Source organism: Neophocaena asiaeorientalis, unplaced genomic scaffold (assembly GCF_003031525.2).
Source record: "Neophocaena asiaeorientalis asiaeorientalis breed wild unplaced genomic scaffold, Neophocaena_asiaeorientalis_V1.1 scaffold357, whole genome shotgun sequence".
Taxonomy (NCBI): domain Eukaryota; kingdom Metazoa; phylum Chordata; class Mammalia; order Artiodactyla; family Phocoenidae; genus Neophocaena; species Neophocaena asiaeorientalis.
In genome coordinates, this window is record NW_020173270.1 from 463,042 (window position 1) to 478,044 (window position 15,003).

Consider the following 15,003-nt stretch of genomic DNA (forward strand, 5'->3'; position numbering starts at 1 on the left):
TCAACCCAACTAAAATAAACTTGGTCATGAAATTACTGACCAACTTGGATACTTGTAAGAGCGAAAGAAGGTGCTATTTATTAGTAAAGATCCTGGGACAATGGGCATGGACAGGGGCTGCCCCGGGAAGCCAGGTCTCCTGTTTAAGAACTTTCCAAGAGCAGAGGCTCCCAGTGGAGAGTGCCCACACCGCACCACACACAGCGCTAAGGGCCACTGCAACTTCTGTCATTCGCTCCTGGTTTATAGATGTGGAAACTGAGGCTGGGGGACAGTGTGACACGGCTGCTGACCTGCCAGGGCCGGGCTCAAACCCAGGTCTGTGGGACCCCATTATGCAATTTGGTATAAAGAACTACACAGCTAAAGAACCTTTTGCCCTTTCATTCGGTGCCTCTGCTCTAGGAAATAGTTTACTATCCCAGAGAAATAATGGTGGCTTTAGGGTTAAGAATGTTTTAACGGTGAAACCTTGAGGCAGCATTTGTGTCCCAACACCAAGGCTGAACGATGCCTGGGCTGCACTTTATAAACAATGCTGGAGAAAACACCCCCAGAGCAAGGTGCGTGGCGCACCGTATAAAGAGTATCCCTCTGTTGGTGGGCAGAGTTTAGGCTCAGAGTGGTTAGGAAAGCTGTCACAGGTCACAGAGCCCAGAGGTGGGGCCTGGAAGCCAGGCGTGGTCACCTCTCCAAGTGGAGAATTTTTATTCTCTTCTTTGGGTTCATCTATGTTTTCAAAGTTTTCTGCCAGGAATATACTGCCTTTGAAATTAGACAAGTATAACAACAGAAATAAAGCCAACCGAAGAGAGAAATACTGGCACACAGATGGTCTGCCCACCCCGTTAAGCTAGGAAGATTCTCACCCTTGGACGATGCCACCGGTAAACCCCAAGTGCTCGGAAAAGGACTCCTGCGATGGAATGAGAGGCGGGTCAGTGCGGGGCAGGAAAAGGCGGCCAGGCCCCACGCCTCCGAGCCCTCCCACCCAAGCTCAGCGACCGCCCACGGCGGCCCCAAGGCCACACAGATGCTGAACACAGCTTTTCTATCCCACTGACATCCCTTCCGTCATGACCTAACACTCTTAACCACGGAAAGGAGCGCGCGAGGACGACGCGCGCCTGAGACCACACCTGGTGAGCTGAAATGGAAGCCCAGGGGCCTCTGGCATGACCCCGGAACTTTATGCCAGAATGTACGGACATATGTGTGCTTTTCAGACGCAAGCATCCAGACTCTCAAGGGTACTGGGGCCCAGAGCTGTCAGGAAGAGGGACGCTGCTCTCCATGCTCTGTCCAGGATGGCCCCACGTGTCTCCGAGTGGGGAAGGCTAGTAACCAACAAGCAGAGGCAGCACAACCCCACCGCGGGGGAAACGACTCCAGAGAACAGCCTCCGAAGGCTTCGGCGGTTACCTGAGGTGGGATTTTCATTTCTCTTGCATATTTCCCTACAGTTTGGATTCTTTACAATGTATAAGCGCTTGTAAACAAAAAATCCATAAAAAGGCAAATGTACAAGCATCATCTAGTCTAAACCTTACAAGCTCTTTTTCTCTAAAGTTGCCAGAGAGAAGTGACCTAGCTCTGTCTAGGGGCTAGGCGTAGACAGACCCCTCTGAGAGCAGGGCCCTGTGCAGGGCTGAGGCCCACGAGCTCCGGGTACCGCTGGGCCTGCTGCCCGGGCCCTGGGCCTCACCTCGATGTGCTGGAACATGTATGGGTGGTTGCAGATCTTCCTCAGCTGCATGATGGTGTTCATCAGGGTCTTGGTGCCACCTTTGCCCTGAGGAGGCAGAAGAGAGGCTCCCAAATCGGTCTTGTCCCGGGGTGGGGTGGGGTTGGGGGAGGAGGCGGGGAAGGACGACGGGAGAGGAGCTGTGGCTTGTGGCAGAGGAGACGGGGCATGTGCAGCTGGCTCCTGTCGGGGCTCAGAGGCCTGAAGCCAGCAAGAAGCCAGCGCTGGGGGAAGCGGAGACCCCCTGGCACCCTGGAGGGTGGAGGGTGGAGGGTGAGGAGGGGCCGGTGGGACGCAGGGGAAACGTGACCGGCAAAGAGCTGAGGGTGGATCACAAACACTTTGTGAGGCCAGGTCTGTGGGCACTGGGGGGAGTCCCCGGGGCGGGGCTGTAGCCAGACGGCTTAGGAAGATCTCTGGCTACGGGATGAAGGAAGGATGCCGGGGTGGGTGCCGTGGGCCAAGAAGAAAACCAGGAAACAGGGCGCTGCAACAGCTCGGGTAAGAAGGGGCCCAAACGAAACATCTGGAAGAGAAAATGGGGTGGCAGGGCCAAGCCCGAGGCCGCGGGGGCAGAAGCGAGGGACCTGGGAGGACAGCTGCAGTCCTGGTGAGGGGAGCAGGGGCGGGGGGGCCCAGGGCCTCAGAGGGGCCGGAAGGCAGCAGCCTGCCTAGCTCCCACCTCCCCAACGTAAACTAACGTCACCCCAATGCCACGTAATGACGAGGGAAACGGGCTCAGTGGCCCTGGCCATCGAGGCTCTTTCCCAGCTGGGAAGGTGGGACTCCCTAGAATATTCTAACGGCTGGGGTCCGTGCTGGGCCCCCCACTTCCGATTGATGCATCCACGGGAGAGAGCACTTCACGAGCAGAGGACCCCAGGCTGCTGACTGGGAGGCTCGGGGGCCTCCCTGGAAACGGGCCATCAGCCTCTGCCCCCTCAGCCTCATGGACTGGACCCATCCACACCAGCTGTGATTTAAACCAGGCCCAGTCAACACCCTCGGGACCACGGCCAGATGGGGCCTCGGCCACGACTATCAGCTCCGAGGAGGCGAGAGCCTGCTGCTTACAGGGTGCACAAGCCCCGCACCCAGTGGCCCCCAGCGCGCCTGCTGTGGACACCCGGGGGGAAGGGGGGCCCCGGGCCAACCTTCTTATCCTTTTCAGAGCCATCAGTGAGCAGCACCCCCTTGGCCTGCATGTGCCGGTAAAGCACGCGCTGCAGCGCAGACATGTCGCACTTGATGACGTACTCCACCTGCAGGGCACACACCGCCGTCAGCCGGAACTGGAGCCGAGGGCCCCGGAGCCCAACGCCCAGCCTGGGCCCGTCTCTGATCGCCCAGCCTCTCAGAGGCATCCTGGGCCCTGGACTGTGTGCTCTGATCAGGGCACACAGGGGTGACCGTGAGGAAACCCCATACCCAGGGGGACGAGGGGAGGTGGGATGTGGCAGACGCACCAGGGCAGAGAAACGTGGGGGGCTTCCTGGGCCAGATGGGGCAACTCGGCTACCTTCCAAAGGCCTGCCCACAGCCGGCCAAGAAACAAAGCGCAAGTGTGACTTGGGGGGCGACTGGCCAGGGACCCCAAGCCCACCCAGGGGAAAGGGGAGGGGGCCCTGGGGGGACTTAGTGCTCTAACTTAGCACACCTGCCTTCCACTTGAGAGACCCAGTGAGGGAGAGTGGCCAACCCCAGGCGGGATCGACCCCTGAATGCCGAGGCAAGACCAGGGCCAGGTCTGGGACTCAGGGGAACCACCTGACTGGGCCCACCCCAGGGAGGCCCCCTGGACGATGCCGCACTGGGACTTCCGCTCAAAACAAACATGGTACGTGGAATTCCCTGGTGGTCCAGTGGTTAGGACTCGGCACTTCCACTACCGGGACGCCAGGGTTCAATCCCTCGTCAGGGAACTAAGATCCCACAAGCTGTACAGCGTGGCCAAAAAGATAAAAACTAAACGTGGTACCTTTTCAGGTAACTGAGCCTCGACTTCCTTCTTGAGCCGCCGGAGCAGGAAGGGCCGCAGCACTTTGTGGAGACGACGGATGATGAGAATGGTTTCCTCCTCGTTCAGGTCCACCTGGCAGCCCCAACAAGACATGACAACCAAGCATTACCTCCAAAGGAGGGGACAGGGATGCAGCGAAGGGCCATCTGGAGTCACCCTGTGCTCAGCACCTCCTTTTCAGACTACCCTAAGCTTCACAGGAGCCTAGCAGGGCAGCCTCTTCCTCTGGAAAACTGCAAGGATCTAAGACCTTCCATGGAAGTCCTGGGACACGGAAGCCAAGGCCCCAGGGCACTATGAAACACAGCAGCATGCTGCATCGCTTCCCCAAGAGTAACAAACCCACGTGCCTGGAATCCTGCCAGCACATCCGAACGAAATCTGGACAGCACTGCGGGGGCCACACGGATAGAGCGTGTGGTGTAACTGGGGGGTGCTCCAAGAGGGCTCTGTCACTGGAAGCCCAAATCAACTCTCATTTTGGCCTGGGTGGGACGGATGGAAAGAAATGCTGCTCTCCCAGGGGGCCTGCTGCTCTGATAAAAATGTGAATTTAAAAAAGTTTTTTAAGTGAAACCATGACATCTGAACTTTTCTTCTCTGGGTCCCTTTGGGCAGAGCTTTTGCTCAACTTGAAAATACGTGAAACCAGAGCATTTGTTCCTCAGCTCTTGGAGGAGGCGGTCCCTGGGAATCTGAAAACTGGGGGCTCCTTTATTATGAGATCCTTGGAAAGGCCTCAATTTCTCCTTCAGGAGGGCTTCTGCCTCAGCCGGTACCAAGGAGGCGGGACCCCATGGATGATGCTGACAAAGGCCCCCCGTAAGAGCTGAGGAACAGCTGTCCCAGACTTGCCTCAGGAAAATCCGCTAACTGGGAACGAGTGAGCTGGGGCACAGCTGCCGTGGGCGGTGACGCTCAACGTTAAGCCCTGCGATCGTGCCCACCTCCTCGGTCATCAGGCTCAGGCCGCTGACCTCCGTCAACAGAAAACACGGCGGCTACAGACACACCAACAATGCCACTCCCAGCCACGCAGGCATTGAGAGACACTGGCCACAACCCACAGCCGTCTTTAAAAACAAAAGGGACAGAATCTGACCATGTTACTCCTTTCACTGAAACTATCCAAGCTACCCGCTGCCCTCAGGGTGAAAATTAAACTCTCCTCCGGCCCTCCAGCTGCACCTTCACACCTCAGGGCCATATTCCTTGCTGTCCCCTCCCTGTGCCTGGGGCACAGGGTCAGGGAAGCCCCAATCATCCCCTGGGATTTCTCTGCCCTTCTCCTCTGGGGTCCTTTGGTGCCAGGGCTGCCCTGTGCTTTGCTGGGCCGGCTGTGGTGGGCACTCAACCCACAACGACCCAGGGAAGCCAGCTGGGCTGGGACCATCAACTTGGAGGGTCCTCGGAGCTGCTTGTGGCCGAGGCTCATAGCTCCCCACTCCACCCTCCGCCACCACGTGGCTGGCTGCACACCCACCTTTTCCCCGGTCATGGCAAAGGGCGCGTTGAACCACTGCTCGAAGGTGCTGCAGCTCTTGAAGATGGTGGGCAGCAGGAAGTTGAGGAGCGCCCAGAGCTCAGGGAGCTTGTTCTGCAGCGGCGTGCCCGTCAGCAGCAGGCGGCGGGGGGCCACGTAGTGCGTGTTGAGGACCTGCGTCAGCTTGCAGTGGTGGTTCTTCATGCGGTGGCCTTCGTCCACGATCATGTACTTCCAACGGATCTGCGGGCCGAGAGCGGGAGGTCAGAGGACAGGCAGCGGCGCTGCCCACCTGGGTGAGGATCTCACGGCCATTAGGCAAGAAGGCTCTGGGCAGAACGGCCTGCTGAGCTGGAGAACGTGAGCACAACAACAGCCCCTGATGAGGGACCAGCTCACACCGCAGCCTCTGTAAAGCAGGGGGTGAAGACGGACACGCGGACAGGGAGACACAGCTGTGACCTGCGACTGGGTGAACAAATCCAGGGGCAGAAAAGTACTTTGGTTTCCCAAGAAAATTATGTACACTAGTACATGACACAGAAAAACACCCCAAATAACAACCCCCCTGCTGATCAGAGGCCCTCAGGGGTGGGGTCTTCAGGGGACTTGGTTCAGCAACGGGTGCATTTCCAATCAGCAGGCGACAGCTCTAAGGCAGGAGCAGCACAGGTGGGTTCAGATGGTGCGCTCTGGGGGCCCCGGCTGCACCCCAGAGCCCGTCAGTGGCCACACGGCTGGTGGACACAGGCTAGATGTCGATTCTAACCATGAGTGTGAGTCTGCAGGCGGGAGCCGCAGGTGTAAATCCCTATTTACATGTGACTGTGACGAGCTTCAGAGCCACTCTGGCTTTGGCTTCTTTGGCACGGCCTGGCTGAGGAACTGCCCATCAGGTGTCCCAGATGAAAAGGGCAGAACCGACTGGGGTGGGGCCTAGCAGCCATGTCCCACGAGGAACCCCCAGGGCAGGGGGTTTACGTTAATTAGAGCCACTGTCAGACAAACACAGGATTTTCAGAGCCCCGTCCTCATGCTTGGGATGGGCCTGGCTTTGTACTGGGTCAGAAGGGTGAGCCTGCACACTGGACACCAGCTCCCTGGGCCCCAGTTTCCTTATCCGTAGCTCAGAGGTGCACATCAAGCACCAAATGTCATCAGTACGACCAAGGCCGACAGGTGTGGTAACACGTAAACATCTCCTCCATCCACTGGGTCAAAAACTCCACCACTTGACTTCATCCCCTACACGGTTAGTGAGGCCAGATGCAGCACCTTCTGGCTCGACCCCTTCCCAAACCGGGAAAAGAGCTTTTTGTAGGCGAGGGATGGTGCCTGTCTCATATCTGGGTCATGGTTTATTCTCGGTAATTCCCTGATGGCCCAACTAGAGCTGCCTTCACAACTGTGTCAGCTAAGAGGCTGCCCCGCGTGCAGAGCCCCCACTGAATGTGCCAACCCAGCGGTCCAAGGCTGACAGAACACACAGGACGTCAGAGTGCTTGGAACTGGATACCAAATCCCTCCTGCTTCGTGGGCCACTCTCCTGTAGGCTGTGGTAGGGAGACACGGCCACCAGGGAGGGAGGTCTGAGGCCTCTAGAGACAGGCAGAGACAAGGGGGGCCTCACCACAGCCCTGCCAGGGACACGGCAGGCAAGACAGGTGGGTCGAGAGTCACCGCGTGTGACCAGGCTCTTCGGGCAGAAGGCCCGAGAGGAGCCAGTCCACATGTTGCGCAGACGCAGCCAGCCAGTCTCTGGACGTGGCCCAGGGCCAGCCTGGGGACAGATGGTCGGAGAGGCAAGCCCAAGGTCACCTCGACCGGGGCTGTTCGCACACACAGAGCAGCTGTCTTTTTACACATATGTGGGGGAATCACTGAGAAATGTCTTCGGGGGCTTTGAGAAGATGGGAAGCGTGACACACTTGCGACAATCCTGGGCTGGATCACGGGCTCCCTGACAGCACGCGACGGCCTGGGCTGGCTTGTTTTACAGGCAGACACGCTACCTTTGCAAGGATGTGCTTGTCTTTAATGATGTACTCGTAGGTCGTCAGCAAGACGTTGAACTTGCCGCTCCGGAGCTGGGGAACGAAAGCACGTCTGGCTGCTGGAGAGCCCTGTGAGGGAGAGAAGACACGCGCGCCTCAGCCTCTGGGCCCTGGGTCCTGGCCCCTCACGTCGGCAAGGGCAGAGGGCCAAGTGTGGGGAGTGGAGAGAGGAGTGTGGGTCCTGGGCGGCCTGGGCCCCTGGGAGGCTTACTGCCTGCACCTCCATCGGCCTCACTCCTGATGGTCAACCAGCTCCGCTTCCCACACCCTCCTCTTCCCGGGTCCCCATCTCAGGCCTCCAGGCCTCCCACACAGGCGCAGACCGCCGTGATCACTCCCAAAGGGCAGCTCCAGACTCTCGCCGGTTAGCAAATCTGCCCTGTCCCTCCTGTTCGAAGCTCACGTTCCAGACAGAGCTGCACTCGTTCCCATAAGCTCTTGCCAGCTGAACGACTTTTAGCTCCTCAAACGCACCAAGTTCTCCCCAGACACGCTGTCCCCTCTGCTGGGACCCGATTTTCCCCATCATGGGGCCAAGAGCCTCTCAGCACAGGGTGGCGAGCCTGGACCCGGTAGACCTGTGGCCAAGGGCACAACGGGGCTCTGCCACTGAGTGGCTGTGTGAGGCCCTCTCTGCCTCTCTCCCCACGAGGACAAGAGGCACATTTAGTCCCCACTTCACAGGCGAACTGATCTAGGGGTGGCACTCAGAGCAGGCCTGCACGGGGCCCACGTGTCCTGGTGTCTCCCGTCACACAGCAGCCCACGGTGGACACTCATTAAGTCATCTCACGTGAATGGGTTTTAACCAAAGCTCGGCAAGAATAATGAAATCTTCAGGTGAATGAGTTAATGTCACCACATTCCACAAACTGAGTCCATAACTTCAGTTAAAAAAGAAGCATCAAAAAACAAAAAGAAAAAGAAGCATCACTCCTCGAAATAAAGTGATCCAAACCGTGTTAATGGTAGGATCCCATGTGTGTAACATAAGAAGACGCGCACATGCACACGTGCATCCTGTCATTAATGCAAGTTGATGCCCCTCTTCACCCACACGTATCCCCTATTCTCCCACCCTGCCCATGCCCACCTCCTCAGGGGGCGACGTACCTTGTAGGACACCTTCACCACTGAGGGGGCCCACTTGTCAAATTCGTATGCCCAGTTGGACAGTGTTCTGGTGGAAACAAGGAAGGGAGAGTCAGGGTCTAGTTCTGTTGCCAGCAACTGTCCAACAGATGCCCACGAGGAAGTGAAGCTGATGTGTGTGTGACCCTCAGAGCTGGCTGGGTAATGGACCATCTGAGGGAAGGAGGGGATGGTGCCCCAGGTGGAAGACACAGGGACACACAAAGGCGTGGTGGTGGGTATAGGGTCAGCCTCCGCCAGGGCGGCCGGAGAGGGCCAGGACCAGGAGCTGGACCCTGGAGATCAGTTCTCTGTCACCGCTGTGTGGCCACAGGCCCCTGTGAGAACACACCACAAGCTGCAGACCAGCTGCTCAGAAAAACGCAGATTCACGGTGCCTCATTTCAGGCTCAGGACGCTGGGGGCGGGGTGCGGGAGTCACGCCATGGAGGCCGGGGCTACAGTAGACACCACCGAGTCGCAGTGCCACGTCAAAATGAAACTGGCAGCCACTGAAGGTTCCTGCCCAGTAAGAGGCAGAATGAGGATGGGAGGCAGGCGAGACCAAGCCAGGCCCGGGCAGAAGACTGCAGGAGGGGGAGCGCAGGAGGGCTCGAGGCCAGGAAGAGGGGGGACAGACAGACATGGGCGAGGGTGAGGAGGGACAAGTCACCCCCGACTACAAGAGAGAACCTCAGGAGAGGGTGACAGCGACAGTAAAGCCAAGTTCAGAGCGGGTGGGCTCTCGGGGAAATACTGGGACACAGAGTCTTCGGTGGGGGAGGGAACTCATTCAGACAGTCTAGACCAGGGGGTTTGTAAAGACAGAATGCAAAAGCCAAGTGGAAGGGACTGCTCGCGGCTCACCCAGCTCCTCCCTGCAAGCTCCACTGAGGAGCTCCCCCAGCAGCCAGGGCCAACCAGGTGGGCACAGTCTGAGCCAATGAGATGGAAGCTTAAGTCGCTGGGCTGAAAGTCAGGGAAAGGTCTTGAAGGAGGGTGGAGACTCAGCTGCCATCCGCTCCTGCTGCCCTGGGCCCCGACCATCATTCTGGGAACCCAGAGGAGATGATGGAGGCAGCATGGCCATCCTGCAACCAAGAGGGTAAAGGCCTAGGGGCAGCAGTCACGTGCTAAGGATTACTGAGCAGAAAACTGCAGGAGCCTGGGTCCTGGAAGCTTGAAGCCACCTGGCTGTGGGCTTCCCCTTACTGAGGGATCAGCAAGGTTGCCCTGGTTCGGTCACCGAGGTCTGGTTCCTATTGCAGGGACCAATAGGGGAAGGTCGGGGCACTGAGAGAGAGAGAAGCCAAGGGCCAAAGCCTGGGGTGGGGGAGGGGCATCTGCAGAGCGGGAGAAGAGCTGAGGGAGAGTCCGGAGCGGAAGTTAAGGAGACAGGCCAGAGTCAGGGGTCAAGAGGGAGGCAGGACAAGCAAACTCATGGCGGAGAACAGCACGCCCCAGCAGGTGGACGGGACAGCGGGACACTCACAGTCTGAAAACATCCCCCAGGGCACAGGTGGCTCCTGGAGATGACACTCAACAGTCTGGGCCCTGGTCTGGGTAGCACAAGGGTGAAAAGGGCTGAAGATCAACACACGGGATAACTTCACTGAAGGGAATGGGGGAAAGCAGCCAACTTAAATGACCTTGGAAAAGATGTTTTGGCTGGAAACTGTAAGTCTAAGGACAAAAGGAACTGGATCTCTAGTTAGTAAGGCTGTTCCTCACAGGCTAAGTATTCTGAAAGCACTGTACACGCACACTGGGAACGAACACACGAGTAAGGAGAAAGGCTAGAATGAGCCCTGTGGTCCCGGCTGAGTCAAAGACAGCAGTATGGTCACACTTAACAGAGACACAGATGACCAGACGCAAATCATGTCAGCACGTGTGCACTAGGGTCAGTACACGTACGTATACTTCCTAGCACTGCACACTGAGAGGGCCTAGAAGCAATGACGCTCCAGAAGCAAGGAGCACACCCAGCACCCACGTCTTGGTTTCTAAGACCATTTTCTAATAAGGGAAACCAGGGCTTCTTGGAGAAATGGCTGGTTCTAGGCCTGGGAGGGAAATGTACCAGCTGAGCTTGGAGCGTCTTTGGGTGCCAAAAAGCAAAGACGTGCTCAAAAACCCCATAATGATGGGGGCATGTCAAAGGAACAGAGCAGCCAACTGAGAGAGCTCCCGATGGCCAAGGCTGGAATGATTTGAGCAACAAAATAAACTAGTATTAGAGTTTAACCCAAAGTACAAAATAAATATCCAGGAGTCCATATTGATATAAATGATTGAATACATTCACAACTGGCGGAGAAGAGAGAAATCTTCCACACAGGAAAACTCCAAAAAATTTATGTAGGGATTTCACCTTCAAGGAGGTAGCTCTTAATTGCCCACCTATTATGTGTGGGCTGAACTTAGTGACTTTTTTCCAGAATACAGTATGGAAGGGAGAAAAAAGAGTAACTTCACAGTGGAGACACCTGACACACACTACCTCAAGGTCAACCTCAAGAGAGAAAAGTCATGTAGGCAGTAACTGCCCCCCACCTTGTGAGGTGATAAGATGCATGCTTCACTTCTGGTCTTTGTCCCGAAACCCACCATCTCATTTAAGGATGAAAAAGTCACCATACAGACCCAGGCTGAGGCACATCCTACAAAACACCCGACCAGTTCTCCTCAAAACCACCAAGGTCACCAAAATTACACCAAGCCTGAGGAATGGTCACAGACCAGAAAAGATTGAGGAGATGTAAAGGCTAAATGTCATATGGGAGACTTCCCTGGTGGCGCAATGGATAAGACCCCGTGCTCCCAATGCAGGGGGCCCAGGTTCGATCCTTGGTCAGGGAACTAGATCCCACATGCATGCCACAACTAAGGAGCTTGCGTGCCACAACTAAGGAGCCCTGGAGCCGCAATTAAGGAGCCTGCCTGCTGTAACTAAGACCTGGTATGTATGTATGTATGTATGAATGAATGAATAAATAAATGTATGTATGTATCTCACATGGGATCCTGGAATTGAAAATGGAAATCAGGGCAAAACTAGTGAAATCCACATAGAGTTTACTTAATAGTAATGTGTTTAATTACTAGCAATGTTCCAGTGCTGATTCCTCACTTGTGACGAACGTAACACGGTCACGTAAGATGTGGTCAACCACAGGGGGAACCTGGGGAGAGTATACGGGGGCTCTGAGTACGACCTTTTCAACTTTTCTGTAAATCTGATACTATTCTAAAGTAAACAGCCACAATGCAATGACACAGGCGTGCTGAAAGGACACAGGGATGGATCTGAAGCGTCTCCCTGGGCCAAATCTGGGACAATTTAAGCAAAGTAAATAACAATAGTGTCCACAAGACAATTCTTCTATGAAGAATTACACCATTAAACAATTAAATAAGGGAGAAGAGACAGCTCTTCCTTGTAGTAGAATTCCAAGACCTGTAGAAGGAATGCCAGAAAGAGAAAACCAGTACTCGGCACTTTCCAGAGTGATCATTTCAGGTGAGACTCCTCTGACAGATGCTGAAATTACGGGGGAAAGTTATGATGAGAAATGGTATATTCATATAGCTTCTAAGTGCCTTCTCACAAGTTACTTATAAATTACAAAGGAAAACTCTTAGGTTTATGTGGGGAAACCCGCAGGCACCACGTAAGGAAAGACCAAAGCGATGCTCTCCTGTCACGGAGCCCCTGGGCTTGTGCCTCCTGATGTGAGGCCCCAAGAAGGGCACAGCACCCACCCTGGAGTTTCTCGCCAGAATTCCAGAAAGAAGACACATCACACAAACCCAATCTGAGGGACAGTCTACCAAATGCCTGGTCAGGATTCAAGTGTCAAGATCATGAAGGACAAAGATGGACTCAGGAACTGTCACAGACACGACATGACAGACACACGGCAACAAAAGGCAAAGTGGGATCCTGGACCAGAAAAAGGCCTTTAGTGGGGAAGTCTACAACATCTGAATAGAGTCTCTAGATTCGTTACCAGTTAACAATGATTTGTTAAATCACTGTTACTATCCTGGTGTTGAAACTGTCCTAAGGTTATGTGAGATGCAGGAGGCCGGGTGAAAGGTATATAGGAACTCTACACTACTTCTGCAGTTGTTTGTAAGTCTGAAATCATTTCAAAATGAAAATTTAAAAATGACAAACCCAGGCTGCAGAGCAGCACGCTGGACATAGCTATTCCAGTGGAGATGAAGTCACGCCTGGGAGGCTAAACAGAAGGGAAGGGACTTGAGTAAGTGGAGGGCAGGGAGTCAGCGCACAGGCAAGGGCAGCGGGAAGCAGAGAAGCAGCTGGGCCTGACCACGGCCTGGGACCTTCTGCTGCACTGTGGAAACAGTTCCCTCTCCATGAAGATCTGTTCCTGCCAAGGCAGCCAGATTTACACCGCCATGAGGGACAGAAGGCAGAAGGAGGAAATCAACTTCTGGAGGTGAATTCTGGGAGGGTTCTGGAGCCCCCAGCAGTGGGTGCATGGCCTCTGGAGGCCTGGCCTCCTTATAGATAGGAGGGCATGTTCCCATGGGCTGAGGGATGAGCACTCGGTTTCCCATCCTCCCCCTCGACAGCTGACTTGAGGCAGACATGGTTCCCCCCTGAGTGCTGGGCTGACGGTAAAGGGGGCTCCCCTTCAGGACCAAGCCAAGTGTACACACAGAGGCCTGGCCACATCAGAGCAGACCATCCCCCAGGCCCATGACTGGACTGTTGCCTAACATGTGACCTGAACTGGGTCAATGACAGCCAGTCCTGGGACTTCTGGAAAAAACCTGGGAACAGGAGAACCATTTTGTGACACATGCGGAGCTGGGAAGAGGGATGCCCAGATGGCCTGAGGAATCCTGACCCCTGGAAGGGTGCCTGCTGGGAGGAAAAGACCAACGGTACCAAGAGGTGGCAAGTGAGAGAGCCTCCTCTGGACGCCGTTTGGGTATCCAGATGCCACCTGAGCGTCTGTGGTGCCTGGACCAGGCTGGGACGTGATCAACAGGGCTCGGTGCCCCAGCAGTAAGTGGACAGTGTCTGCACAAATGGTTCCACTCCACATTTCTAGTGGGCAGTTATCTTACTCCTGTGACAACCTTGTGTGGAATTTGCTCATTATGGGGCCTGAAGAGGACACCGAGGACATCCTGTGAGAGCTGCCCCAACAGGAATCATGGACGGGCACTCCATCACCTGCCCTTCTATCCTGAGCCTTGACACGAAAGGCAGGTGGCTATGGGCTGAGTTGTGTCCCCCCCAAATTTGTATGTTGACATCTTCATGCCCAGCACCCCAGAACGTGACTATATTTGGAAATAGAGTCTTTAAAGAGGTAATGAAGTAAAAACACGGTCATTGGGGTAAGGCCTAATCCATGACGGGTATAACTTTGTTATAAGAAGAGGAAATTAGGGCACAGACACACATAGAAGGAAGGCCAGTGTGAAGACACAGGGAGAAGATGGCCATCCACAAGGCCAGGAGAGAGGCCTAGGGAGAAACCAGCCCTGCTGACACCTTGTTCTCAGACTTGTGGCCTCCCGGGAAATAGTTCCTATTGTTTAAGCCACCCAGGCTGTGGTCCTTCATGAGGGTGGCCCAAGCAAACTAACACACAGGCGTCTGAGCCCAGGCCGGGCTGCTGGTGACCTCGGGCAGTGGGCACTCCCGGCACCTGGGGTGGGCACACTCACGAGAGAGGTACTATGATGAGGAAGGGCCCGTTGATCCGCTTGTGCTCCATGAGGTACGTGATGAGAGCGATGGTCTGGATGGTCTTCCCCAGGCCCATCTCATCAGCCAGGATGCCATTCAGGTTGTTGTTGTACAGGGACACCAGCCACTCTAAGCCTTTGATCTGCAAGGAAAAGCGGCCAAGACTGAAGCCCAGGTTGGGTTCGGGGGTGTTCCCTGCACTTCGGAGACTCACAAGTTCTGCCCCAGCCAGGGACCTCCTGCGGCCATCTTCACTTGGTATTTTGCTCTGAGTCAGCCCACTCCTTTCCCACTCAGACTCATCCTCAGCAATCCTGTCTCTGAAATCACAGGGTTGCTGTGCTAATGAGAGATGTATATGAAATGTCCTTTCTGGGCGCACATTTAAACAGCTAAGCTTCTCACTGTTACAGTGTCCGTCTGTCACTGCCTGACACCAAGCCACACAGCACATCGGGAGCAACCTGCCCTCAACCGTGTGACACTGGATTCAGGAGAGCGTTGGGGTTTCAGGGGAACTTGGTGATGAGTCCACCACATGACTAACAACTGCCTCAACAGCATTTCAAGATTAACCGAAAGGTTTCCAAAGCTTGTGAAGCTTTCTGAAACACAGCCAATTAGAGAGAATATTGTCCTCAGGGAAAATCGGGAAATTTTCATAACAGATGAAGCAAGTTAAGTCTTGGCCATGTTCTGATTTCTCTGATTACACTGGTCTCTGGAAAGTTCCACTGGCCACAGGATTCACCTTTGGCACTTGATATCAGCACGGATATCAGCACCAGCTGCCTCGTGGGAGCTTACAGGTGAGCCTGGGATACGGGGCCACAG

At 55.3% G+C, this 15,003-nt stretch overlaps 1 protein-coding gene across 2 annotated transcripts in view; it reads right to left on the bottom strand.

Moving 5' to 3' along the window:
* SMARCA4 (SWI/SNF related BAF chromatin remodeling complex subunit ATPase 4) overlaps nucleotides 1-15,003 on the bottom strand; it is an 86,994-nt gene that overhangs the window by 29,422 nt on the left and 42,569 nt on the right. For both annotated transcript variants that reach the window (XM_024745674.1, XM_024745673.1), the window contains 8 exons: nucleotides 14,148-14,311; nucleotides 8,415-8,481; nucleotides 7,260-7,370; nucleotides 5,248-5,490; nucleotides 3,723-3,836; nucleotides 2,899-3,006; nucleotides 1,706-1,792; nucleotides 870-916 (listed from right to left, as the gene is read on the bottom strand). In XM_024745674.1, coding sequence (XP_024601442.1) covers nucleotides 870-916; nucleotides 1,706-1,792; nucleotides 2,899-3,006; nucleotides 3,723-3,836; nucleotides 5,248-5,490; nucleotides 7,260-7,370; nucleotides 8,415-8,481; nucleotides 14,148-14,311 — 941 coding nt within the window. The remainder of the gene's footprint in view (nucleotides 1-869; nucleotides 917-1,705; nucleotides 1,793-2,898; nucleotides 3,007-3,722; nucleotides 3,837-5,247; nucleotides 5,491-7,259; nucleotides 7,371-8,414; nucleotides 8,482-14,147; nucleotides 14,312-15,003) is intronic.